Below are 26,883 nucleotides of genomic sequence, written 5' to 3'. Positions count from 1 at the left end.
CGTCTGCGTGGTCTTAGCTCCCTGGTTCCTTGTCTTCCTCGTTAAGTCAGTACCTTGTAATTTCCTGTCGAACCCATTAACTGGGCCTTCCTGCACGGCCCGCTTTCGCATTACTTCTCGGTTACTCTAGACGTCTGCGAGTGTGTCGTTTTGTGCGTGTTTTGTTGTGAAACGAAAGCCGGCACGTCTTCACTGCTAAGTACGCCGCAAATTCTTTACCGGCGTTGTGTGACTAAAGTGGAACCTCTGGTTAGGTGGTTGGTTACAGTTTCTAAATGCAGTTGGTTCTAAAATTGTTTTGTTTTGTTTTTAACGCCAGATTGTTCCCGAAATTCGTAAACCCGCGCAGATCGGGATTCAGTAGGTGCATTTTATTAGGTGCATTTAAAACGCCTACGACACGCCAGACACAGGAACTGGGTTCGGGATATAGTAAAGAGAGAACGTAGTCTTTGAGAAATCCGGCATGAATTTTGCCATACAGACCTGGAAGAGTTAGGAGTGGAATGTGAGATCCCTGAAACTGACTTTTACTGAAAGCAACATTTTGAATTTTGCATTGATTGGTCATTCTCCTGTCCCCATTTCAAAACGCAAACATATGAAATACGGCCGCATATAGTCAGTAGTCCTTTTGCCTTTTTTTTTTTTGAACTTCCTCTCCTGATAAGCCCCCAAGCCTGTTGTTTTAGGATTTTTTTTTTTTTTTACGTCGATACCCGGGGTTCATCATTGTCTTGCGGTTTTGAACGTTTTTTGTTTTATTTATTTATTTATTTATTTATTTATTTATTTTTGAGACAGAGAATGAACGGGGCAGGGGCAGAGAGAGAGGGAGACACAGAATCGGAAGCAGACTCCAGGCCCTGAGCCGTCAGCGCAGAGCCTGACGCGGGGCTCGAACTCACGGACCGCGAGATCGTGACCTGAGCTGAAGTCGGAAGCTTAACCGACTGAGCCACCCAGGCGCTCCTGTCTTGCGGTTTTGGAGAATGAAGAGGTGGAAACAAAATGAGCAGCAGGCAAAAGTTTATTAGAATGTAAGAAAGGAAGAAAAGTATGGAAGCCCTCCTTTCAGAGAGGTGGCATTCAAAAGTGAATGCCCAGGACCCTAGGCAAGGGTACTTGCTTTATGAGCTTCTGGTTGCCCTCCCTTCCCCCTGGTTCTTTCTCTGCTCCTACCCATATTGGCTTGATAACTAGGCGCTGGGTTGTCCATTCCTGATTGGCTCGTTTCCATTGTATGAGGGGCGGTCTATGGCCATACCCTTCCTGGTGGGTCACACGGTGTTGTGGTTTCGTTTTTTTAGTCAGGCCTTTTGTCAGATTTCTGAGGGAAATCTGGGGGGTGGGTAGTGTCTGTTAGATTCTTAAGAGGACCCTTGTGCCTGAGGGGGTTCGCTGTGGGCCTACACTCTGCATTGTTCCAAAACTTGTGTTTTTCCCCACCCAGGACCTTAGGTCTTAATCTTTCCCTCTCTGCCTCTTGTATCCTATCTTTTGCCTATCACTGTCAGCAATTATTAGGTGTTTGATAAGTGCCAGCACCATGGATACGGTGAGCAGATAATGTGAGACTCCCCAAGTCTGTGAAGAAAACAAAAATGGGTAACATGGGTGCGGGGCAGAGTTAACCAGAACAGAGAGAGACTGGAAGTTTAATACATTTATATAGTTCCTTTTTGGCTTTGTGTGTGTTTTCAAATTTCCATTTTAAAAGTGTTGAGCTGCTGTTTTCTACTCATAACTCCTCCTAAAAGGATGCTGCTCACTTAGTTGGCGATTTAGTTACCTAGTTAACTTTTGCTTAAAAAAAAAAAAAAAAAAAAAAAAGCTGCAGGATTTTTAAGGATGAGATTTATTCCTGCCACTCTCGTGTTTGTGGCCGGATTAAGATTTGAACCGAAGATTAGAATACCTAAAGGCCACAGGGAAGGTACAAAGCAGCATGGGGGTCAGAGAGTGGGGATGATGTGGAAAGACAAAGGATTGAAGGCTGTGGCAACATTTGAAACGGGAAAACACAACAAGAACAATTAAAAGCATCCCAAACAGGGAAGATGAAGGAAATGGAGAGTAAGGGCAGAGGCACAGATGTCTCCTTGACTGTTTTGGAAGTTATCATACCGCATTTGTATCTTTGAAAGAGAATGCGGTAGTTTCAGCAAATGTGTGATTAAAGTTAATAAAAGTTAATATGCTAAGCATTAGGTTTCATATTAGATGTCTTCCCCTCCCCCCCAAAACCCAAATTGGAAAAAAAAAAAAAAAGTTTAACTTTTTATTCATTTTTGAGAGAGAGAGAGTGAGGGAGGAGCACAGAGAGAGAGAGAGAGAGAGAGAGGCAGAGACACGGAATCTGAAGCAGGCTCCAGGCTCTGAGCTGTCAGCACAGAGCCCAATGCAGGGCTTGAACCCACGAACTGTGAGATTGTGACCTGAGCCAAAATCCCACGCCCAACCAACTAAGCCACCCAGGCGCCCCTAAATCTTTTTTTTTATGTTTATTTTCGAAAGAGAGTGTGCACGCATGTGCACGAGGGCGGGGGGGGGGGGGACAGAGGATGTGATGTGGGCTCCACACTGACAGCAGAGAGCCAGATGTGGGGTTTGAACTCATGAACTGTGAGATAATGACCTGAGCCTGAGCCGAAGTCAGACGCTTAACCAACTGAGCCACAGAGGCGCCCCCAAAACAAATCTTAGAATGTGAGAATTTGGTAAAAACTCAAGATACTTAAAAGGGGAAAATAATCATTCCCAAACAATATATTTACATAGGGGGAAAACAAGTACCTTTTAGCTTATGTTGTTGGTTTCTGTCTTCTAGAAGCTGGTAGTCTAAAATATCATGGGTCTATGCCTTAATATTTCACCTTATAAATACCTTTTCTATCAGTTATAAACCTCTCTCCTTAAAACCAGAGCTACAATTTTTTTTTGTTGTTGTTTTTTAAAGTTCTAGTAATATAGCTGTTTCTAATCCCAGGAATGAGCTTAAAGGACACACTGGTGATTCAAGGAATCTTTAATATAAATTCTCCTAGTTCACTTGTTTAAGTTTACCTCCTTTCAACTTTAGATATTGCCAACAGTTGGAAGACAATGGTTACATAGAGACTAAAGGCCAGTTACTGATTATAATACTTCTAGACTGTACCCCAGTGTGCATCTGAAATACACATGAAAGTTAAATTCTGAAGTTTGCTTTAGGAACAATAAACAATAAGTAATTTTGTTTAGCACTTTCTATATGCCAAGTAGTGTGCTAAATTATCATGTATTTTCTCCCTTGATCGTCCTTGAGAGCCTATGTGGCAGTGGTCTATTTAGCCCCTGTTAACAAAGTAACAAAGCAAGCTCAGAGAGTTGCTGAAGATCACACAGCTGGTAAATATTGAAGCTGGTATTTGAGCCCAGTGGACTTCAAAGCTCATGCTTCCAACCCTACATCCATTCAGATGATTGCCCAGATGTGGATGAGAGGTCACAGAATTCAGCGATGACTCTTCACCTCTCAAGTTGGGAACAATGTGACTGGTTCTACTTCATCATGCTAAAAAGTTGGATAGACGGAGAAAGGGAATATTGCAGTTTAAGGCAGAAAAAGAGAGCAGTAGAAATTTAGGTTCTTGATCTAGGTGTAGATGTATTAGTTTGCTACAGCTGCCATAATAAAATATCGAAAGCTTGGTGACTTAACAAAGTTATTATCTCACAGTTCTGAAGGCAAGCGGTCTGAAATCGGGTGTCTCCAGGGTTGCCTCCTTCTAAAGCTGTGAGGGGAAATCTGTTCATGCCTTTCTCCTGGGTTCTGGAGGCTTGCCAGAAATCTTGGTGTTCTCCTATGGCAGTATGAAACACCAGTATTCACGTGATGGTCTCCTTATCTATGTCTGTGTCCAAATTTTTCTTTTGTTTTTCAAAGTAGGCTTCATAACTAGTGTGGAGCCCAATGCAGGGCTTGAACTCACGACCCTGGGATCAAGACCTGGACTGAAATTAAGAGTCAGATGCTTAACTGACTGAGCCACCTGGGTGCCTCCCCCAATTTTTCATTTTTTAAGGCTACTAGTTATCTTGAATTAAGGGCCCACCCTATTCTAGTATGACCTCATCTTAACAAATTACATCTAGAACAGCCCTGTTTCCAAATAGGGTCTTGACGTGATTAGGACTTGAACATGTGTATTCTGAGGGAACACAATTCAGCCTGTAACAGATGTCAAAGAAGGAAGAGATGTAGGACAGATTAAATGCTAGAAAAGATCTTGGAGTTGAACTTCAACAAGCTTCCTTGGAAAACAAGAGCTGGGAAGAGAAGCTGGGCCAAGGCACGTTAAAGATTTTACATCTTGGAGAGGTGGGGACCAGCTAGCTGAGCGGAGTCCAAATTTCAGCTCACTTTGTAGCCTTGGGCAAATTACTTCCTTTTGTGAGCCAGCCAAATTGTGATAATACTGTGATATTGTTACGAGGATTACATGGAATGGTTGCTTAAAGTGTTTACCCCTGTAGTTATTATCTTATAGAGAACTTCGTATGAAAATAACTGTATATGGAAAGGTTCTTAACTATTACTTTCTCCTGTCCTAAACCACACAGCGCTTAGTAGAATGATTTGCGTGTTGGAATCAGTAAACTAATGTGTCCTGAAATGAACACATCGAATGAAATAAGTTTCAAGAAGCAACTGTGTAGATGACATACCTAAAAGAAAGCCACGTGGAGAACGGCAGGCATAAATTAACATCTCTTAGGACTTAGCTGGAGGCTTAGGGCATCCCAGGAAACCACTATTAATTCGAAAACTTTAAAAATGTCCCCACCTTTGGGGCTAGAAAAAAAGCCCAAAGGATGGAAATGGGAGCTAAGAAATAGGAGAAAACTCAGGAACCATCATCCTGCTGCAGCTCGGGAACATAGAGGTCTAGTCTTGGCTTACATAGCATATGGTTTTAAACATACTGCAGAAAATTAGTTGTAGCTGAAGAGAGGTTTGGGCCAAAGAGGATAGAATCCCAGCATATCAAGGGTAAAATCAAAGGAGAAAGAAAGGTTGGCAAGAGGGAAGAGAATAAGAAAGAAAATAAGGAACTAGACGAGTAAGAATGGAATGAATTAATAAAGACTGTAGGTAGTAGCTTGTAAAGTTAATCTCTGAGGCCTTTAATTGGAAAACCTAGTTTATTAAGGGGGAAAATGGTGATAGGGGAGAAGGGGGTGAGGTGATTGAAACGCTAACTAGGAAGCCTATGTGACGAGGTTGTATATTTGGAAGGTTTTGTGTGATTCTCATCGAACTTTTCCTAAGTGTTACTAAGAATGTTTTCTCAGTCCTTATTTTTATTGTTCCCCAGACTTGGTTGGGTGCTATAGCTGCTTGCTACAGGGCTGATGCAGGATTGTGGAAACTAAACATACTGAGGAAGATAAATAGAGATAATACTTAAAGTTTATGAATAATCTAATTATGTACCCAGCAACACAGGTAATTTGTAAATGAAAAAGAGCAGTGGCCAAGAGAGCAGACCCTGATTCTCCTCTCTATCATTTTCTGAGTCTGTAGCTCTGATCAAAATACTTTTAGTCTCTGATCCTCAAGTACCTCAGCTGCAAAATGTAATAGAATGAGATGTTCTTAAGACTTTTGGTTTGGACATTCTATGTCATCATCTTGAAACAATAATTTAACTTTGAACAAATGTCGAACGTTTATGTGGTCTGCTGTATTCATTTTCTGAAATCATATGACTTCATGACATGACACTGAGCTATAGCTGATGCCAGCTTCCCTCCTCTGTATCCAAGTTATAGATGATGTCTTTATTTGTAAATGACGGTTATTGGTTGTTGTTGTTTTTTTTTCTGTATTAGGACAACAAAGCGTGTTCATTGTAGAAAATTTGGATAATACTGTACCAATTATGGTAATTTGGGTACAACCGAATGACCTATGGCCAACATTTAAAAAAAAAAATGAATTTACTGGTAAGCTGTTGGATGGCTCAGAGAATTAAAGGGTTTGCTGAGCAATCAGATTTGAGGAATGCCAGACACAGGGTGGTTCTAGGGATCTTGGTTCTAAGAACTCATGAAAAGTCTCAAAGGCAGTGCTTTTCAAATGAACTGACTGTATGGGAGATTTTTCACCCAATACATCACAGGTTATTAGCTTAATAAAATACAGCATAACTACTAGGAGTTTCTGCAAGACTAACCATCTTGCAGATAACAAATGTAAGCCTAAATTTTTTTTAAACAGCTACCTAAAGACACTGAACAGTAACCAGAGGTAGACAGAACTGGGGGTGGGGGTGGGGGGGTGGTGAGGATCGTGGTGATCAACACTTGAAAAAAAGAATAGCAGTGGCTAAATTCCCTTTTTTATGGCTTCTAGTATAAGGGCAGACCCAGTCAGTGCCCTATGGGGCAACTAATAGCCCAGATTTGTCAGTTTTACTTCCTGAAAACCCAGAGGGCAGAGTTTAGAACAACCACAGCTACTGGAAATGGAGAGGAGGGGAAAATCCCAGAGAGACTCAGAAAGGTGGAGGCCAATATTCTGCCTAAATCTCTGGCTGGCTTTTGAACTACACATGCATGGGGCAGACTCCTAGAATCGCAGCCAGGGACAAACAAAATGCATGGCAATTTCAGCTGCTTCCCACTAGGGAAACAGATACAAGGTTTGAGTCAAGGCAGGTGAACTCTTAGTGAAATTTTTAAAAAAATCAATATTATTGGAAAGAATACAACAGAATCCAGAGTCCCTGTGACATATTACTCATGATGTCCTTGCTATGATACAAAGTTATTACATATACTAAGAAACAGGAAAATATGACTCATACATAAGAAAAAAGGCAATATGGATACTGAATCCAAAATAATCAAAATGCCAGGGCACCTGGGTGGCTCGGTCGGTTATGTGTCTGACTGTTGATATCAGCTCAGGTCTTGATCTCAGGGTTGTGAGTTCACATCCCACGTTGGGCTCTGTTCTGGCACGGAGCAAAAACAACCAACCAAACAAAATAACCAAAATGTTAAAATATCAGACAAGCATTTTAAAGCATCTATTAAAAAGGTGCTCCAGAATGTAAAAAAATAATAATTTTCACAGTGAATGAGCAAATAGGAAAAGTATAAACTACAAAAGAGGATCAAATAGAAATTTGAGAATTGAAAAATAACATGTGAGACATTTACCGGAAGGGCTAGCAGTCGACTGAAGATGACAAAAGCAGGACTCAATGAATTTTCAGCTAGATCAGTCTGAAATCATCCAACTTGAAGAACAGAGAGAAAAACTAAATACAGCTGTAATGATCTGTGGGACAAAATCTGAAAGGCTAACATATATATAACTAAATGCATATTTCTAACACATTTGCAATTGGAGTTCCAGGAAGCAAAAGAATGAGACAGACAAAAACATTTAAAAAAATAATGACCCAAACCTTCCCAAATTTTATGAAACACACACATTTACAGATTCAAGAAGCTCAGTGAACCCCAAGAAGTATAAATACAAATAGACACATATCTAGACACATATAGGGGAACTACTGAAACGCAAAGAGAAAATTCCAAAAAGCAGCCAGGAAAAGAAAAAGGTACGTAACATGGAAAATTATACCGATTTCTCTTGAGAAATTATGGGGACCGAAAGCAGTAGAAACATGTCCTGAAGAGGCTAAAAGATAACAACTTTCTCCTCATACTTCTATATCCAATAAAAAGATCCTCCAAGAATGAATTTATCTGGGGGAATAGCATTCCAATGGAATAAAATACTCCATTTTAGTTTGTAAAAAAAAAAAAGGTTCCATATGTGTCCATATGTTTATGACGAGTATAAAAAAAAAGTGAGTGGATACTTGTGGTAGACTAATAAATGGCTCCCAAAGATGTGTCCACATCTTAATCTCTGGAACTTGTAAATGTTACCTCATTTGTTAAAAAAAAAAAAAAAAAAAAAAAAAAAAAAAAAGTCCATGCAGATGTGATTCAGTTAAAGGTATTGAGATGAGAGCATTTTGGACTTTGGCTCAGCGAAATTAGTGTTGAACTTCTGGCCTACAGGACTGTGTTGTTGTTTTAAGCCACCAAGTTTGTAGTAATTTGTGACAGCAACCACGGAACACTAATATGATAATATGTTAACCTGTAATACTGACCGTGTGGAGGGAAGGTAGGAAGTAGGGATTAGAAGTGGAGAGAAAGTTAGGAATATGAATATATGCGACAATACACTTTATATAAATGAAAGGTAGATGGATGCAAAATAAGAATACACATTTTATGGGGGGGTGCCTGGGTGGCTCAGTTGGTTGGGTGTCAGACTTTGGTTCAGGTCATGATCTCACGGTTTATGGGTTCGAGCCCCGTGTCAGGCTCTGTGCTGACAGCTCAAATTCTGTGTCTCCCTCGCTCTCTGCCCCTCCCCTGCTCCCGCTCTCTCTCAAAAATAAATAAACATTTTTAAAAAATTAAAAAAAAAGAATACACATTTTGTGAAAATATATACCAACAAAAAAAGAGCTGTATTAAACATATAAGAATGGGGTACCTGGCTGGCTCAGTCGGTAGAGCATGGGACTCTCAATCTCAGGTTGTAAATTCAATCTCCATGTAGGGTGTAGAAATTACTTAAAGATAAAATCTTAAAGGATGCAAAAATGATTGCTGATGGAGGGGAGAGGAAAAGGAATGGAGATAGAAATAAATGGCAACAGAAATGAAAAATCCAGCTGAAAGATTGGAAGATAAAGTAGGGGGAAACTCCTATCAGGTGGACCAAGAACAGTAAGAGATCAAAAGTAGAAGAGAATTAATAAATAAGAGGGCCAGTCTGGAAAGAGAACAAAAAAGGAAATGTAATCATCAAAAAAATAATGCAAAAAAAAAAAATCTCCTTTACAGTTTGGTGTTAGATTGAAGAGGGAACATAGATTGGAGAAGCCAGCAGGGGTTAGATCATAAAGATTCTAGAAAGCCACTGGAAGGAACCTTGCTAATGCTAATCCTTCTGTTTAGTATGGCTCTGAGGCTCTCCTTACCTACCCAGGAATTTTTGCATAAAATTCCAGACCCAAGGTAACCTCTCTTCCTCAGGAAGCCACCCTGGACTGGTTGAGCCAAAGTAAATAGTTCTGCCAATATGCTTCTACAGAGTTCACTGTATCATAAGAAATTATTAATAGACATCTGTTTTACCTGCTAGATGGAAGTATGCTACTTGAGGCTGGTTGGGGCTTACTCATCTTTAAATTCACCATGCCTGGAACAAGGTGGTCATTGGATAGTCTTTTAAATTTTATCTTGGCCCCAAATCAAGAATTTCCCAGATAGTTAGCTCTTCCCAAGTAGTAAATAAGGTGAAGATAAGTGAAGCCTCAGTGTGTGTGTAGGTGGGGTGTGGTGCGAGCAGGGAGTGTTGTGATGGTGACAGTAAGGTGGCGGCTTTTGTGGTCCAGCTCCAAGCACTTTACAGACCTTATCACCAGTGCTCACAGCCACCCTCAAGCCAGGCATCAGTGCCCCAATTGTGCACGTGGAGAAATTGACCTTGTCCTCCAAAGTCACCAACAGAAAGTAAGTGCCTTGTCTTGGAACTCAGGCCATCTGCCTCGACAGGTGTACTCCCAGCTATGCTTCCTTGACATTCACCATAATTCTTGCAAATATTTTTCTACTCTGGGTGCTTCACATCAGTTAATCCAGTCAATTCATTTCAAGTTTACTCGCGTATGATTTAAGGGATTACAACCACTACGTCGTTTACTCACCCGGAAGTGACCAAGAGCAGTGCGGACGGACACCTCTCGGTGGCGTGCGTCCTGTCCCCTTTACCCACAATTGAATTGGCTTTAGCTTGGTTTGTTTCAGAGAGATTCAAAACGGCTGGGGCCTGAGGGTGGGCTTCGGGTTAGAGCTTCTTCTCCCTCTGCAAGGGGTTCAAGTTCAGGGCCTGGGAGAGTTCTCTCAAGACTTTTCTCCTCTGTAGCACTGCTTTTATAAATACCGTGTGTTTGGGGTTGATGAGGACTAATTTTCTTTTTTTCTCTTAATGGTTATCTATTTCTGAGAGAGAGAGAGAGAGAGAGAGAGAGAGACAGAACGCAAGCAGGGGGAGGGGCAGAGAGAGAAGGAGACACAGAATCTGAAGCAGGATCCAAGCTCTTGAGCTGTCAGCACAGAGCCCCACGCGGGGCTCGAGCTCACAAACTTGTGAGATCATGGCCTGAGCCCACGTCGGACTGACCTGAGCCCATGTCGGAAGCTTAACCCACTGAGCCACTTAGGCGCCCCATGAGGACTAATTTTCTTAATTCACATTAGCACCTTTCAGTTCAGGCACTGTAGCTCTTCTGTGCCTATACACGCTTCCTTTCTTACTGCTAGTAGAAATACACTTTACTCATTTTAAACTTGGGGGTTCAGCTACCTGGAATGTAGATTAGCCCTTTCCCACCCCACCCCAAACATATCCAAGGTCGTGAATTACTAAAGTAGCCTGAGTTTTTAGGGAAAAAAAAAAAAAAAAAAAAAAAGGGGGCGGTGCTCCACCCCGCCCCGCCCCCCCGCCCCCGCCCCCGCCCCGCCCCCGCCCCGCCTCCCGGAGCCCCTAGCTGTCTGCCCCGGCTGCCAGCAGCTCCGGGCCCAGAGCTGCCCATTGCGAAGCGACGATGCCTGGGTCGGGCTGAACAGGCGCCGCCGGCTCGTCTGCCCGTGCGAGGTCGAGTCCGAGGAGCGGGCTTGGACCCAGGAGCCCCGGCGCCGGAGTCCGTGCACCGTGCACCGCGCATCGCGCACCGCGCATGGACGCGTCGGGGGACTGCGAGGGCCCACGCCTCCCCGGAGGTGACCGATAGCGGCACGGACGGACACCTCTCGGTGGCGTGGGTCCTGTCCCCTTTACCCACGATTGAATTAGCTTTAGCTTGGTTTGTTTCGGAGAGATTCGAAAAGCCTGGGGCCTGAGGGTGGGGTTCGGGTTAGAGCTTCTCTCTCTGCAAGGGGTTAAAGTGCAGGGCCCGGGAGAGAGAGTTCTCTCAAGACTTTGCTCTGTAGCGCTGCTTTTATAAATTACCATGTGATTGGAAATGCATTCAAATTAGTATGCCATTAGACAAAGGTAAAACATTCCATTGTTGTTCCTCCCCTTTTAACTTTCACTTCTCTTCCTCATCTACTCCAGAAGTTTTACAAAGATTCTTGAGACTTCCTCATCTTGCACAGATTTCCTTTCTTTCTTTCTTTTTTTTTCCTGGACCGCAATGACAACCTCTGAAAAGTAGAGCAAACCAAGTATAGTCTTCTTCCTTAAATTTCTTTTTTTTTCCAAACCATTGAACTTAAAAATGACTGAATATTTGAAACTGAGTAATTGACCTGTTGTCTTTAAGTTAGATGAAGATTTAGCCTTGGGAATAAGTATGAAAATGATCGTTGCAAAAGGCCAGTTATTAGTGTAAAATGTGTATTGATTTACCGATTTATGGGACTTGTCTCTCCAGGAGCATTACCATTGTAAGATGTCATTTGCCAATTGAATATTTTAGCTTGTTTTCTCCCCCTTACACTTCACTTGACTTCTACACTACTCCAGAATGCTTAACCAACAGCTAAGGTGACATGTTTAGAACACTGTTAAGTCCATGGAACGTATGAGGCTGGTAACTTCATTATAGTTAGAGAATAGCTTTAGAGAGTAGAACCCTTTGGATATCACCTTGTTGCCTCATCCTTCTTGAAGGAATTTACCAAAGGTGGAAGAAATAGTGAAGGCAAAACAGATTTCAGATGGTTTGATAAATTCTGCCCTGAAAATGAGGTGTTTTCAAAATGACAGTGTTGTACCAGATTTTGTGTGACGTTTTATCAAATGTGGTATATTCAAAATAGCCCTTAGCTCAGCATATGTTATCTTCACATGGCACAGAAGTGACATGTGTCAACCTCAATCAGCAGTCCCAATTACATGCCTGTGACTGTAGCATGTTTGCATTTAAGGTGATGGCCCTCCAGGAGGTACAAGAGAGACATCCAGACAGCTTTCAAGAGAACAGCTTTTTGTGCTGATATCGGCAGCTTCCATTAACTTGGGTTCTATGATGTGCTATTCTATCCTTGGACCCTTTTTCCCCAAGGAGGTGAGACATTTTAATATTGTTATGAACTCTAATTTTTTTAAAAAAAAAGCCCTTTGCATTATTTCATTTTACAATATGTGAAATGTGAAACTCTGCATTTAGTAAAGATGATGCATAGAACTTCAGTAAACAGAAAGACTTCTGACAGAATATTTGACACCAGATATAAAAACAATCCAGTCAGAAAGAATATCCTCTAGGGAGATAACTCACCTAAATATAACTGACCTTCTGAGGATTGCTTTGCTTACCATGTAGTTTTATAAATCTTTGTTTGGTTTCTGCAACTGAAACAAAGGGGGTGCTTTGAGTAACTGAGATTTGAGTGTTACTGCAAAAGGTCTGTGCTGAGACAGGAAGTCTGTCTCCTGGAGTTTTTCGCTTATTAATATTTTTGGAATTAGGAAGACATGATCCACTAAATTCCCTTTTTCTGACTTGAATTTCTGATGGTATCTAATGGCAATGGTTTGTCCCAAGGAAGAATTCTGGTTAATACTGATTAGCTCTTTGTAATCATTGCCTTTTATGTGGTGTTAGGGTTTATAGTTCATGGCACAGACTCACAGGGAATTAACCCCTAGAGAATCCACCTGGAATCTGGAGGTAAGTGGGACATAGCATGAAACTATGGCTTGCAACTGGCTTGGTTGCATGGAGATGATATACCCATGTGTTCTTTTCTATTGTTTAGAATGTTTGTTTGTTTATTTATTTAGAGAGAGCGAGCAGGGGAGAGGCAGAGAGAAAGGGAGAGAGAATCCCGAGCAGGCTCCATGCTCAGCACAGAGCTCAACAAGTGGCTTGATCCCCCAATTGTGAGATCATGACCTGAGCCAAAATCAAGAGTCAGACACTTAACCGACTGAACCATCCAGGTGCCCCATCCGCCATTCTTCGTGTTACCAAGGAGAATGGATATGGTTTCTCTGCCAAAGGAACAATGTGACTCTGTACCCATACAGTGCTTTTTAGTTTTCAGTGTGATTTCCCACACATTTATCCCATTTGGTCTTTGCAGCTACTCCCTAAGGCAGCGTAGTGAGAATGCCATCCATCATGTTGTCAATGAAGACAAGACTCAGAAGTTCAGCGACTGGCTCAATTCGGTTCTATTTACTGAGTGGGAGTGGGAGGGGTAACCATCTCCCACTCTAGAGTGTGCAGGCACTGGATGCATTAGGACAGAAAAAAGATCGGGAAAATATCCCTCTCTTGTCTGCCAGTTGGGAGTGAGACAATATGAAAAAACATTGGTCTTCAGCAAGGTAGCTCTCAAGGTGAACCACAGAGGCAGGGGTGTTCTAGGAAAGAAATCACTTGAGATAGTCATGGGATTAGCACAGGGAATAGCACGTTTCTCCGGGAAAGCAGACAACTTGATGTGGCTTGAGCCTGAGGTGGAGTGAGGTCCAAGAGGCAGCAGGTCTGGGGAGGAGACAGAGCTAGAATGCAGGGGTCCTTACGCGTATGCTGGAGACATTAGTCGGTGAGAAGTTATCAGAACAAGACAGACGAGACTGATCAGTTTTGGGATTTGGAAAATATAATGATGGGTGGAGCCTGCAGAGTTACGGCAGAGAGGAGCTGGAGGAAGTAGAATGATGCCCAGTTAGCAGGGCATTTCCTGGCTGAAAACTGGGCAGCTGGCTCAAACTTCAGGGCACTAGAGCAACTAATGTTAGCTTCTGCTTAGTGGAATGCACACAAAGGAACACCAGACTACAGATGTGTGTCTTTCGATTTTGTTAATAATGTTTCCAATCCCTTTTAAAAAAAATTGACAAAATGTTGACGTACCATGTTAGTTTCTCGTCTACAACATAGCAAATACACAATTCTGTGTATTATGCAGTGCTCACCACGGTAAGTGTAGTTACCATCTGTCAACATACAAAGTTATTACAGTATCTTTTAAGTTTAGTTATTTATTTTGAGAGAGAGAGAATGAGCGAGCGGCGGGGGGAGGGGGGGGTGCAGAGAGAGAGAGGGAGAGAGAGAGAATGACAGCCAGGCTCCACACTTTCAGTGGGGGTACCCGATGCAGGGCTGGAACTCCGGAACAGCGAGATCACAACCTGAGCCAAAGTCGGATGCTTAACTAAGCCACCCAGGTATCCTCAAAGTTATTACAGTATTATTGACTATATTCCCTATGCTATACTTTTAAGTTTTTGATTTAGTTTTTTTGCTTACAAGAGGGAAGGCTGAAGGAAAGAAAACAGAGGCAGGGAGAGAGCGCTCTAATTTTAAAAGGTCTAGATACAAAGAGTGGGCTCTTCCTTTTTGCTTCTTATTAGAACCCTGTGGTTGACAAATACACTGGAAAAACTTACCCTTCCTCCTGCATGCTCTGTTTTCCTTCCTTCTAGCCAGAGCTAATTAGGCAAAGGAAAAACAGGGCCCTTCTTAAATTCTAGAGTAAGATTCCTATTTCTAGTCCTCCTTTTTCTGGCATCCTCTTTTGTTGTCACAGGATAACATGTGAACCAGAAATCGCTTTTAATAGCTCTTCTTGCTTACTGATGTGAAGCAGGATCCACATTCCAAAAGTCATATTTAGCTGCTGCTGTGGAATGTGATTCTAGGATATCTGAAGTCACCATCCTGTCTCTATGGTGAACATGGGAACCTGCTCAAGATGGAAACTGTCATGGCTTCTGTGACCCTATAAACTTTGCAAGTCTGTACCCTCATCTATAAAATGGGGCCCACTAAAAATATATCCTTTATTTCATTGTTGCTAGAAACCATGTAAAACAGTGCTTAATAATAGAGATTCTGGCTCATAGTGGGGGGCCAGTAAATGTTAGTTGTGAGGCCATTATATAAGTAATGTCAAACTCTAGAATACTTATCATATCTATTAAGCAAAGAACGTGGATAATGTGGCTTGACCCATGAGTGCTCTTTCTACATCTTTATTGACTCCTTCGATGATAACCTCCCCTCTGAGGTACCTGTTTTAGTTTGCTGGTGCTGCCATAACAAAGTACCACAAACTGGGTGGCTTCTGGAGCCACCAGTCTGGGATGAAGGTGTTCACGGGGTTAGTTCCTCCTGAGGACTGTGAGGGAAGAGTCTGTTCCCGCTTCTCTCCTTGGCTTATGGATAGCTGACTTCTCATCCCATCTGTCTACTTTTGGTTTTATTGCCCGAGCTCTTGGTGTCCAATCCAAGAAACCATCGCCAAGACCAATGTCAAGAAGCACCTCCTCCCCCATATTTTCTCTGGGGAGTTTGACAGTTTCAGGTCTTACGTTTAAGTCTTTTTGAGTTGATTTTGTGAGTGGTGTAAGATGGTGGTCTGGCTTCATTCTTTTGTTGGTGCATGTCTCGTTTCCCCAGCGCCATTTGTCAAAGAGACTATCCTTTCTTCGTTGTGTGTCCTTGACACCCTTGTGGAAGATCAATGATCATATATGTGTGGGTTTATTTCTAAGGTCTCTAATCTGTTTCATATGTTTGTATTTATGCTGTTTTAATTACTTCAGCTTTGCAATTTATTTTTGAAATCACAAAGTACGTTGCTGCCAGCTTTGTTTTCCTTTCTCAAGATTGTAAAGCTAACAGTTCTTTAGGGGTGTGTTGAGTGAATAGTTTCCATGTCAGAGACTAGGTTTTACCATACTTTCCCTTCCTTCCCCATCCAGCTTATTTTAAAATAATAATCTTTGAAAATTGCTACACAGATAAAGGTTATAAGAAAACAATGCTCTGATCTGATAGCTCCATTTTTCCTCACTGATGCTAATTTGTCTGTCAAACTTTGTTTCCTTTTTCGTTTCTTTAAAGGCTGAAAAGAAAGGAGCCAGCAATACAGTTACCGGTATGATCTTTGGATGTTATGCTTTATTTGACTTGTTGGCATCTTTGGTATTTGGAAAATACGTGAGTATTAAAGTTCATGGGAACATTTTAAGTTTTGAAAGTTGTGTAATGACCTATTCTAATCTATAGGCCTCGAATTTCCATTGATTCAGAAATAACCACCATTATATTTTATGAAATACGCTCCTGTTGATAACTCCGTTCATAGGGTTGATTGATTTTTTTTTTGTTTTTATTTGAATTTCAGTTGACATCAGTGTAATATTAGTTTCAGGTGTGCAGTGGGGTGATTCAACACTTCTATATAACCCCTTGGGCTCATCACAACAAGTGCCCTCCTTAGTCCCCTTCACCTATTTCACACATTCCCCCCCCCCCGCCCCCACCTCGTTCTGGTAACCATCAATTTGTTCTCTATAGTAAGAGTCTGTTGTGTGGTTTGCTTCTTTCTTTTCTTTTTTTTCTCTTTGCTCATTTGTTTTGTTTCTTAAATTCCACAGATGGGTGAAATCATATGGTATTTATCTTTCTCTGACTGACTTATTTTGCTTATCGTAATGGGTTGATTGATTTTTTTGCTTCTTCCATGTTTTTAAGCAATGTGTGTTGCCATTCCACTAAAGAATTATTATAATAGGGGCGCCTGGGTGGCTCAGTCGGTTAAGCGTCCGACTTCGGCTCAGGTCATGATCTCACGGTCCGTGAGTTCAAGCCCCGCGTCGGGCTCTGTGCTGACAGCCCAGAGCCTGGTGCCTGTTTCAGATTCTGTGTCTCCCTCTCTCTGACCCTCCCCCATTCATGCTCTGTCTCTCTCTGTCTCAAAAATAAAATAAATGTGAAAAAAAATTAAAAAAGAAAAAGAATTATTATAATATTACATTAACTATATTTCCCAAACATATGTTTCCCAAATCTTGTATATTTCCTGATACAGTGGGTTTGTGTTTATCTGGATGTAGACTTGTAACAGTCGTCGATTTACCGACTCTTCTCTGACATTTATTATAGCTTGTACATATTGGAGCAAAATTTATGTTTGTGGCAGGAATGTTTGTCTCAGGAGGAGTTACAGTTCTCTTTGGGTAAGTCATGCTCTGATCTGTTTGGGAGCTTGAACAGATTTCATAATTTATCTTCAGCTTAAAATGTTAATGAATTCTTTAAGTCAGTCCGTCCCATTGATTATCTGTTGAGGGCTCAGCGTGTAGCTATTGGGTGATTTAGAGGATGGGACTAATGAAGGACAGAGTCTTCTAAGGACTGAGCATTAAGTGGCTTCTGAATCTGTTCATTAGGACTGCTATGAGTGGGAGTGACAGAAACTTAACCCACTTTTCGGAGTCACAGATACATTTTGCCTCGAGCAGAGAAAGTGCAATAAAGAATCAGCTAGAGAACATCAGGACACGCATATTAAAATACTGCCATCGGAAATCTATCTCAAGCTCCCAGTTTTGCTTTCCTCTTCTTGTGCTTTGTTCATGGACAAGCTGTCTGCTTGTGGTGGCAAGAATTCTCCAGCAGCTCCCAGAGGAAGAGAATGCCACTTTTCCTGGAATTCCAGGAGATTCACAGGATGGAGCCCCTGGCTTGATCTTTGTTGGTGACCTATCCCTGCATCAAGGTTAATGCAGGGGAGGGGATACTCTGATTGGCCAGGCTTGAGTCATATGCTCACTTCAGAATGGTTCCCTCCGTTGCTATTTCCAGGAAAAGGGAAAATAGAGGCAAAATAGCTGTGGAAATTCTTAAGCTTAAGAATCCTTAAATCAGCAGCCTAGTGGCAAATAATATAGATGAGCCTACACAGCTTCTTGGGGAACATAGGAGAAGGAAGAGTGCTGTAAGATTATGATGAAGTAAGCTAGGAAGCCTTCGTGTCAAACTAAGTGGTTTTTTTTTTTTTTTTATCCTTTTCCTTTTTCTATTTTTTGGCAGGGGAAGGGGCATGGTCTTCTATTTTCTGCCCCCCCCCCCCCCCCCCCCCCCCCAAGGTTTGAGTCCTACCACTGAGGGATACCTGAAACTAAGAAGTCTTTCTTTTGTATGTGTTCTGGTCAGAGTGATTCTGCATATCTCAGAGAAACTAATTTAGTGTTATCATTTAAACGGCCAATTGCATCAGAAAAGGGCGACTAAACTGTCATTATGAATCAAATGGTTACCCATCTCCCCCCCAAAAAGAGACTTCCCTTTGTATAATAAAGCAATTGAAAACATTCATATTCTGAAGAGATTTATTATAATAACTGTGTGAGATACTACTCTTTTCAGTGAGTAGCGGTAAAAAGGAAAAAACAGCAACAACAACGACAAACCAACTTGGCATTTGAGAATTGTCTTGTTCTTTTTTAGTGTGTTGGACCAAGTTCCAGAAGGACCAGTATTTACCGCTATGTGTTTTCTAGTGAGAATAGCAGACGCAGTCAGCTTTGCGGCAGCAATAACTGCGTCTTTTTCTATTCTTGCAAAGGCTTTTCCAAACAGTGTGGCCACGGTGTTGGTATGTATTTTGCGCGTTTTTCCTGTTTTCCTTTTAGCGTAGGCTAAAGTATTTGTTTGTCCTTCCAAGTTAAAGCTGAAATCCATTCTTCTAGACCTGCCCTTTTTTTTTTTTTTCTTTTCTATTTTCTGTGTTTTGGTTACCTTTTACCCCAATTACTGCTTCTAGCAGCGGGCTGTCACTGAACATACCATTAGTCTTATTTAGGTCTCTTCCTGGGTTTAGAGTCTACCACTTAAAAGAACAACACCTGTCCAGTAGTATTTTGTTGTCTCTCCATAGCCCAGATTGTGGCTGAGCTGCCGGAGGCATTCCTTTGCTTTAGAAAAGTCATCCCTAGTGGCCACTTGAGTATATACTGATGTCCTTCCTCTACTCTTCCCAGATTCATGGAAGGAATCTTAGAGATCTTAAAGCCTTTCCCTGCCTCTGTGCCGTTTGCCGAGTACTTTCTTATTTTCCCCCCAACCCAGAACTTGGTAGCATTGTATTAACATAATATGTTGGCTAGGTGCCTGGATGCCTGGCATTGGTGATGTACCAGATTTCTGTCCCAGCTCTTGGCTACTGCCTCCTTCACCCCAAGCAGGCTCTCTCCTGCCTGTCTCCTCTGGACCCATGCATTTCTGAAGGACGTGTGGTTTGCATAGTAGACCAAATGCAGCCCTCCCAACAAATAATTGTCCTTAAGACTTCAGGGCCTCATCGGCTTAGTACCAAGAATTTCCTCCTTTGCCCATATTAATACTATAGCTTTGGCCATTAAGTACACTATTTGCTGTGGAGATCGTTATTTACTCCCATTTTAATTAAATATCTATATCTACGGCCGGCTAGCTAGCTGCTTAGGTTTATTTTGGGTTGTACAGCCCTGTGGCACGCAGTGGTGGCCACTGTGATAGGTGTACTGCTTACATTTCCCAGAAACAACATTTCTCAGAAAGGGTTCTGGAGAACATGAGCCCATTGACATGCTCTGTAAAATAAGGTTTTGTGGGTAAAATGTTTGGAGCATATGTCCCTTCCAACTTAGAAACATCCAGTTCACGGGAGTGTATTAAGACTCCGAGAAATCCTGTAGTAAAGATATTTTCCCCAACTCGATTTGACTATGGCCACACTTTTTAACTCTTAAAGAGCTGCCGTTCTGTGGAACACTCTGGAAGGTGCTGCCCAAGAAACTCCTGTGACGACGACAGGAGTCCATTTGATTTTCTGGTCGACAGGGGAAATTAATGTTGCCGTACTGAGTTTCTGTATAAAAACTGTGGCCAAAAACTGACACCCTAACACGGTGGTTGTTCTGGATGGCTTCATGGTGCTTACATGGAGAATTCCTGTATTCTTTAGGAAATTGAAAGTTACCAGTGGAGTACTTTCGTGTCCTCTCTGAGGTCTGAGGGAGGATGTGAGGTTGCAAACCACAGTCTCTGTTTAACACCCCTAAAGACTACATTGATTTAAAATGGCACAATTTCTGTAAGAGTTTTTTAATGGTAAAATATTTTCCATAACACCGTTTTGTTTATTTTAATTTTAATAAACGCCTTCTACATGGTACAAAATTCAAAAGTTATAAAAGGAAATAGAGGATATAGTGAATGTATTCTATATGTTACTTTTCCTCAAGCTTCATAGACCCACCTGTTGTCCAGGCATCCAGTCCAACATCGTTCTCCCAGAAGGCAACAGGGATTATCGGTTCCTTCTAGAGTGATTCCATGTGTGTATGAACATGTATGTACACGCTCACACAAGTGCACACACACACGCAGGGCATGATTCCTTCCCCCTTTGTTTTCTTTACACTCGTGGTCACATACTCTCTATGCTGTTCAGAACCTGGCTGATATGCTAACAATGAAACCATCTTGGAGATCTTTCTATGCCTATGGGTGAAGAGTTTCTTACTCTTTACCTCCCTTTAGTAGCAGTATACGGTACTTCACTAGATGGAGGTAACATACATCCATAGTTCCTTCAAATTGTCGATGAATATTGAGATTGTCTACGTATTTTCCTGGTGCAAACAGTGCTATAACACACAAGCTTGTGCATGCACCATGTCACATCTTTACGGTTCCCCATATAAATTCAATTCCCAGAATGGCATTCTGGGCCAGAGAGTATGTGCGTTTGTAATATTGATAGATTTGCCAAATTACCCTCCTGTGTTCACTCACCAGCCGTGTCCAAACGTGCTTCTTTCCTCACTTTCCTGCCAGCGGAGTGTTTGATGGGTGATGGGTAAAAATTGTTATCTTGTGGTTTAACCGTTTACTTGTTTTTTTAAAGTGAGGGTGAGCTTTCTTTTACATGCCTGAGACGTGTTTGCATTTTCTTTCACGCGTCAATAGTCTGTTTGTAGCATTTGCTCATTTTCCTATTGGGTTGTTCATTTTTCCCCCATTGACTAGTATTAGCTCTTTTGATATATTTGGGGAAATTAGTCCTTTGTCAGTATTTTTTTTTTTTTTTTACTATTCTTCATTTGTCTTTTTTATGTGCTTAACATCCATAGTTTTTTCACATTTTCATGTAATCAGATTTATGATTCTTCTGTGTCTTCTGAGTTTTATGTCATAATTAGAAAAACTTCCCCACCATAAAAAAAAAAACAAAACCTCCTCCCATATTTTATTTTTCTAGTACTTCTGTGGTTTCAATATGCATGTTTAAAGTTTTGGTTCATCTTGGGTTTGTGTGGGTTTGGGTGTGTAAATTGTGAAGTGGATAGCCTTTTTTTCAATTAGCGTCCATTACATCTTTATTTGTGAATTCTTCAAACCAACTGTATTGACTCAATTCTCTTTTTTTCCCCCATTTTTAGGGAAGTCTTGAGATTTTTTCTGGCCTGGGACTAGTGTTAGGGCCCCCTTTAGGTGGCTTCTTGTATCAATCCTTTGGCTATGAGGTGCCTTTTATCTTTCTGGGATGCATAGTTCTGCTGATGGTACCACTCAACATGTACATTTTACCTAATTATGGTAAGACTGCATTTATTACTCACTTTAAGAATCCTAAATTGAAGTATTTTTATACATGTATAGGGGACCAAGTTAACAATACTCACTTTCATCTTGTATGCTCCATGGTAGATTTCTAGAGTACCCTGAAAGAGCTGATTCTCTTTTGAGAAATGTTGCTGTAGGTAGTTTATGTGAATTTCTATATATTACAGTTTTTTTCTGACCTTTAGAACTAACGAATATTTAATTCCTTGTCATAAAACATCACCATATAAAGTGTCCACCAGAGGTGTTCTTGGACCTAATTAAATATTTCAGAATGACGAGTTACCAAGGGCCACACATGGCACTGTCTTCCTGGAAGGCCACCAGACGGGAGGGCAAGGCCTGACCTTCTCCCCAGTGGTCCTCCCAGCTGCCTGTGCAGCACAGCCCAAGTACAAGGACACAGGGCCACATCAGGCAGTAATGGGGGGTCACTCTGGCTTCAAACCTTCACACCCCGTAAGAGTCAGCCTGTCCTGTAACAACTCCCTGGACATAGCTCTCAGGATCACCACGAGGGACGCGCCGGGTACAAGAGTCAGAACACTCAGGGAGGCACAAATCATGGTGTGCAGGTTCATGTACAGTTTCTTCTGTACCAGGCAAGGGTTATTCTCACTGTAAGCAAGATTGCCTAGTGACATAGCTGGCATTTTACACTTATCCGATGACGAAGGGAACAGAGCTAGAGAGCTAACTTGAAGGCTAGAGAGGAGAGAGCCAGAGAATGTTTCTAGAGAGGCACCACCGTGCTGAAACATGTAAGACGGTGGTTTCTACTTGTGAGAAGTACAACTACTTCTTCTACTGTGGTTTCTGTGGTTGAGCGTCCTGGTTGCTTGGTTCACAGATGAACAATGGAGCGATAATCAAGACACTGACACCAGGTCGCATTGTCATGGAGCAGGGAAAAGAGTCACGTTCGCCCTTTACCACACTGTATGGGGGAAAGACTGTGTTTATTAATTAATGGTAGGGCAGGGTATTTAGAACTTGTGTGATTAGGCACTGGACCGGCCCCGATATCTGTTTCTCCTGGAGTCCTGGCCTGCTCCCCTCGCCTCCTCCCTCCCCCGACAATCTTTTGCGGCCCCCTCTGGTTGCCACCAGCCTAGTTACTTGATGGTCATTTCTCTTCATTTCTGTTAATCCTCAACTAAAATCTCCTGGCATTTTCATTGAACTCAACAAAGTCCCAGTTAGCTACATTTTTATGAACAAACTTTTTGGCAAACACTGGTTATCTATGGAAGGACCTTCTATTTAGATTGAATGGAAAAAACTGGTATTAATAAAAAGATCTCTGAGATTGATAATGTAAAGCATGTAAGTATAGATTTAGGTGTTCTCATTAAGGAGTACTTTTTAAAATTGGTGTTTTGGGAGGCACCTGGGTGGCTCAGTTAGTTGAAAGCCCAACTCTTGATGTCAGCTCAGGTCGTGATCCCAGGGTGTGGGATCGAGCCCTACATCGGGCTCCACTCTGAGCGCAGAGTCTGCTTTGGATTCTCTCTCCCTTTCTTTCTCTGCCCCTTCCCGATTCACACATACACTCTCTTTCTCTCTCTCAAAAATGAATACGTAAATATTTTTTAAAATGGTTCATTAAAAAAATAAAAAAGTTAAATAAAATTAGTATTTTGGGAGAGCTTATGGAGAGAAGCCTGACGATTAAATTGTCTTTTATTTTGATGATATTGGCAGAATTTTGTGTCCTACAAGCTCTACCCCACTCCTTGACCGCATTCTAGACTCGTAGCCAACATGATTCTAGAGTCAACTTTGGTCCCTCCCTCTCTCTCATCCTTTGTATCTGTGCATCAAGTCCCCTCTCCTGTACTGCTCTAAAGAAATATTTCTAAAGCACAGTCATGGACGTGCCAATCCTCTTATTAAAAATCTGTAAATCTATGAAATGTGAGCCCTATCCTGAAAGCCGTGAGGAAGCTGTTGTGAGATCCCAGTAGAGGAGTCACATGATCTGAAACTTGTCCCTTTCGCATCCACTCTAATCCCTCCTCATCCTTCAAAACTTAACTTGTATTACCTCTTCTGGGAAATCCTTCTGAAGCCTCTCGGTCATCGGAATAAATGCTCAGTAAGTAGTGCTACAGTGATCAGCATGCTTCCTGCCCCTTCACACCTGAGGGGTTCCCTGTTTCCCTCCCCTGCTTCCTCGCCTCTACTAGTAGCTTCCTGTGGCAGGCCAGGTCAACCAGGGGCTCATGTCTCTCTCAAAGAATATGTCAGAATTGTGGGGAGCAGAGAGAGTGATTGAGTAGCTTGGAAAAGCTCCGCATCTGTCTCTTAAAGCAGATGATCAGCCTAGGTTTTCATTGCTTGGGCTTCTGCAACAGTTTAATTAAACTCATTACGTGTTTGTTGCCATGGACGTTCTTATGTACTCTCATTATGATTTCTCATCTTTCCCACCTTGGATTTAGAGAAGGGGACCATTTCTGCCATAATAATTTACCTTATAGCGTAAATCCATAATACCTTTTATATGCAAGTAAATATAACCAATTAAAGTTGGTCTTTTATAATTTATATCTTAAACGTGACTAATGAACATCTTTAATAAACAGTTCAAAATACTCACCAAATGGAGTCTCCTTGCTGGCCCTACTGCACCGAGCCATATGCTAGTGCTTGTCCCCTTTCTAAGTCTGTGCACTTTCTGTGGTTGAGCGTCGTGGACTGTGTTTAGCATCGAATATTTGGCTAATAATTAAGAAACTGACACCATGGTTTAACCTTTATCCCTTGTATCCTGACAAAGTCTAAATGTAGCACTTAAAATACTTGAACCGATCTTTATGTTTCTTTGAATTTGTTCCATGCTAGATCATTATTCACCAAGAATTAAGTAATGAAGCATGGTGGGTGTTTTTGGAGAAATGAGAGCATAACAGGGGCTAATCCTCACCCTCAAAGATCTTCCTTACCCAGACCTGGCCAGTATCACCTCTGGCCTGGCACTCCAACAGCCTCCTAACTGGTCCTCTTGTCTCCATTCTCCACAAGGCCACAGAGAGGTCTCTTTAAACCACAGATCTCATTCCTACCCCTCGGTTAGAATCCGTAGTGATTTCTCAGGCCTGTTAGCATGTTTTACAAAGTCTTGCATAACATGCTTCTGCAGTATGATCTCTCTCCCCACCATGCTGGTGTCCCCTACTCTAATCTCCATCCTCTAGCTTTGCTTCTCTTCTTTCATTTCCTTCAAACTCAGAATAGTTTTCCTCACTGCTGAGTCTTGGAATGTACCATTCCTGGAATAATATGCCTGGATTATTCTTTCCTCCTTCTTTGCTTGCTCATCTTAAGCTCATGCTTTGGGCACCAACTTAGATATTACTACTTGAGGAAAGCCTTCTTTATATGGCTTTCTCTGTTTTTGTTGTTGTTGTTGTTTGTTTCTGTTTTTGTTTTATTTTAGCCAACTATCTGCTGTGCTTTGAAAGATTCCCTCCTAGTTCCATCCTTTTTCTCTCCACTCTTTACTGTAACTTCTCTGTGAGAACAGGGTCTGAGCTTGTCTTCTTTGTCTTTGTCTGCCCAGCATTTTGCATGGTACCTGACTCAGCAAAGATATGGCTCAGTAAATTAATGGGAAGACAGGAAAATCACCAGACAACAGTAAACAATGTAAAATGAAATGTGGTTTAGTTGCTAAAAGGTAGGGTACAGAGCAGAAGTGCAGTAGGAAACAGAGGAAGGTAAGATTTGTGGAATGATTAGGGCCAGAGCCAGACCTCACAGAGTGAATAGAATTTGAAAAATTAGCAGGAGAAAAAGAAAGGAATCATAGCATGTGACTGGAGGCTTGGATACAACACTTCCTGTTGCTGGGAACAGTAAAGAATCTGGGTTACTGCAAGGGGGATGCTAGAAGTGAGGTCCGTGCTCAGTTGACCTTGAATGCCCATGTGCTTTATGCATGATTCAGTAACACCCTTCTCAATCTGGTGTTTTCTTTGCCATCAGGAAAAAAAAAAAATTTGTCTGTGCCCTTTGATGAACTCAGATTTCTCCCTTCCTTGATAAAGCTTCTGGCTCTTCCCATGCACCAAATCTAACTTCATATAGTCTCTATCTCATTGGGGGGAAGGCCTCAACTTGCTTCAGAGTTATAACCTATAACCGAAGACCCCCCTCTTCTCCTCACACTCTGATTCCAGTGGATTCTTTATCAATTTGAGAAATTGTCTTTAAGAAGACTGAATGTGGCTTCTAGGTGTGAAAAATTTATACGCAAATGCAGACAATATGCAATTTTAGGCAAACTCAGAGGTGCAGTTATTTTGATTACCAGATAAAAGATGGCCTTACCAATTTCACTTTTCCAAATAGGTTAGAATTTTAATTACTCTTTTTTGGATTTTTTACCCTTAGACTCTGATCCAGGTGAACACTCATTCTGGAAACTCATCACGTTACCCAAGATTGCACTTATAGCCTTCGTCATCAACTCCCTCAGCTCGTGTTTTGGCTTCCTTGATCCTACTCTGTCTCTCTTTGTTCTGGAGAAGGTGAGTAGCCTGCTTGTCAGAGAGCTCTGCACTGTAGAAGGTGGGTGCACTTGCTTGCTCTGGGGCCCCACTCTGTAGAAAGACTCCGAGTGGCTGTGAGGAGACAGAATGAGATCTACACCCCAACACAGCCTGTCCCCTCCCTCTGTGACATCCCTTTCACCAGGGGTCTGATTCAGGGCAAGTGAAAGAAGCTTTTCACCGAGTGGCCCAAACATTGGTCTCCTTTTCAAGGTCTTGCTTGAGTCATCACATGTCTGGCTTGGGAATTATCCTGAGTGCTTGACAAGGACACTTTTCCTCTACTTGTTTGAATTCCAGTGAAGCATTTGGGGTATTCCGTAGCTCATTTAATGTTCTTCACTAACAGGTCCCCTGTGGGTCCACTTACTTTTTAGGCTGTTACGTATAATTGAATGACTATGGAATATATTAATCTGGGATGGTAGAAAGGAACCGAGATGACGACTTCTTCTTCTTCTTCTTCTTCTTCTTCTTCTTCTTCTTCTTCTTTAGTACTGGAAAATAAATTCTGAATGTAAAGGGTTGTTGTAGAGATTTGCTTTTAGATATTTCTTTTCCTTCTCTTCTTTTTTTAATTTAGAGAGAGAGGTTAGAGCACGAGTGAGGGAGAAGGGCTGAGGGAGGGAGAGAATCTTTAGCAGTTTCTGTCCTCAGTGCATAGCCTGAAGTGGGGCCCAGTGTGGGGTTCGATCCCATGACCCTGGGATAATGATCTGAGCTAGAGTCGGAGGCTTAACCGGCTGAGCCACCCAGGCACCCCACTCTTAGATATTTCTGAAAAAAGGATTATCAATGATGTGATAAAGTATATGACC

General features: G+C 41.8%; 1 protein-coding gene across 1 annotated transcript in view; it reads left to right on the top strand.

Moving 5' to 3' along the window:
- Positions 1 to 10,642: 10,642 nt before the first annotated feature.
- The window catches only part of SLC18B1 (solute carrier family 18 member B1), a 28,713-nt gene continuing 12,472 nt past the window's right edge, over positions 10,643 to 26,883 (top strand). The window contains exons 1-7 of the mRNA XM_049652977.1: positions 10,643 to 10,869; positions 12,022 to 12,161; positions 15,957 to 16,052; positions 17,001 to 17,074; positions 18,348 to 18,495; positions 21,326 to 21,482; positions 25,908 to 26,044. Coding sequence (XP_049508934.1) covers positions 10,827 to 10,869; positions 12,022 to 12,161; positions 15,957 to 16,052; positions 17,001 to 17,074; positions 18,348 to 18,495; positions 21,326 to 21,482; positions 25,908 to 26,044 — 795 coding nt within the window. The 5' untranslated portion in view covers positions 10,643 to 10,826. The remainder of the gene's footprint in view (positions 10,870 to 12,021; positions 12,162 to 15,956; positions 16,053 to 17,000; positions 17,075 to 18,347; positions 18,496 to 21,325; positions 21,483 to 25,907; positions 26,045 to 26,883) is intronic.

This window comes from Panthera uncia, assembly GCF_023721935.1.
Source record: "Panthera uncia isolate 11264 chromosome B2 unlocalized genomic scaffold, Puncia_PCG_1.0 HiC_scaffold_24, whole genome shotgun sequence".
NCBI lineage: Eukaryota > Metazoa > Chordata > Mammalia > Carnivora > Felidae > Panthera > Panthera uncia.
This window is presented reverse-complemented; position numbering and strand designations above follow the sequence as displayed.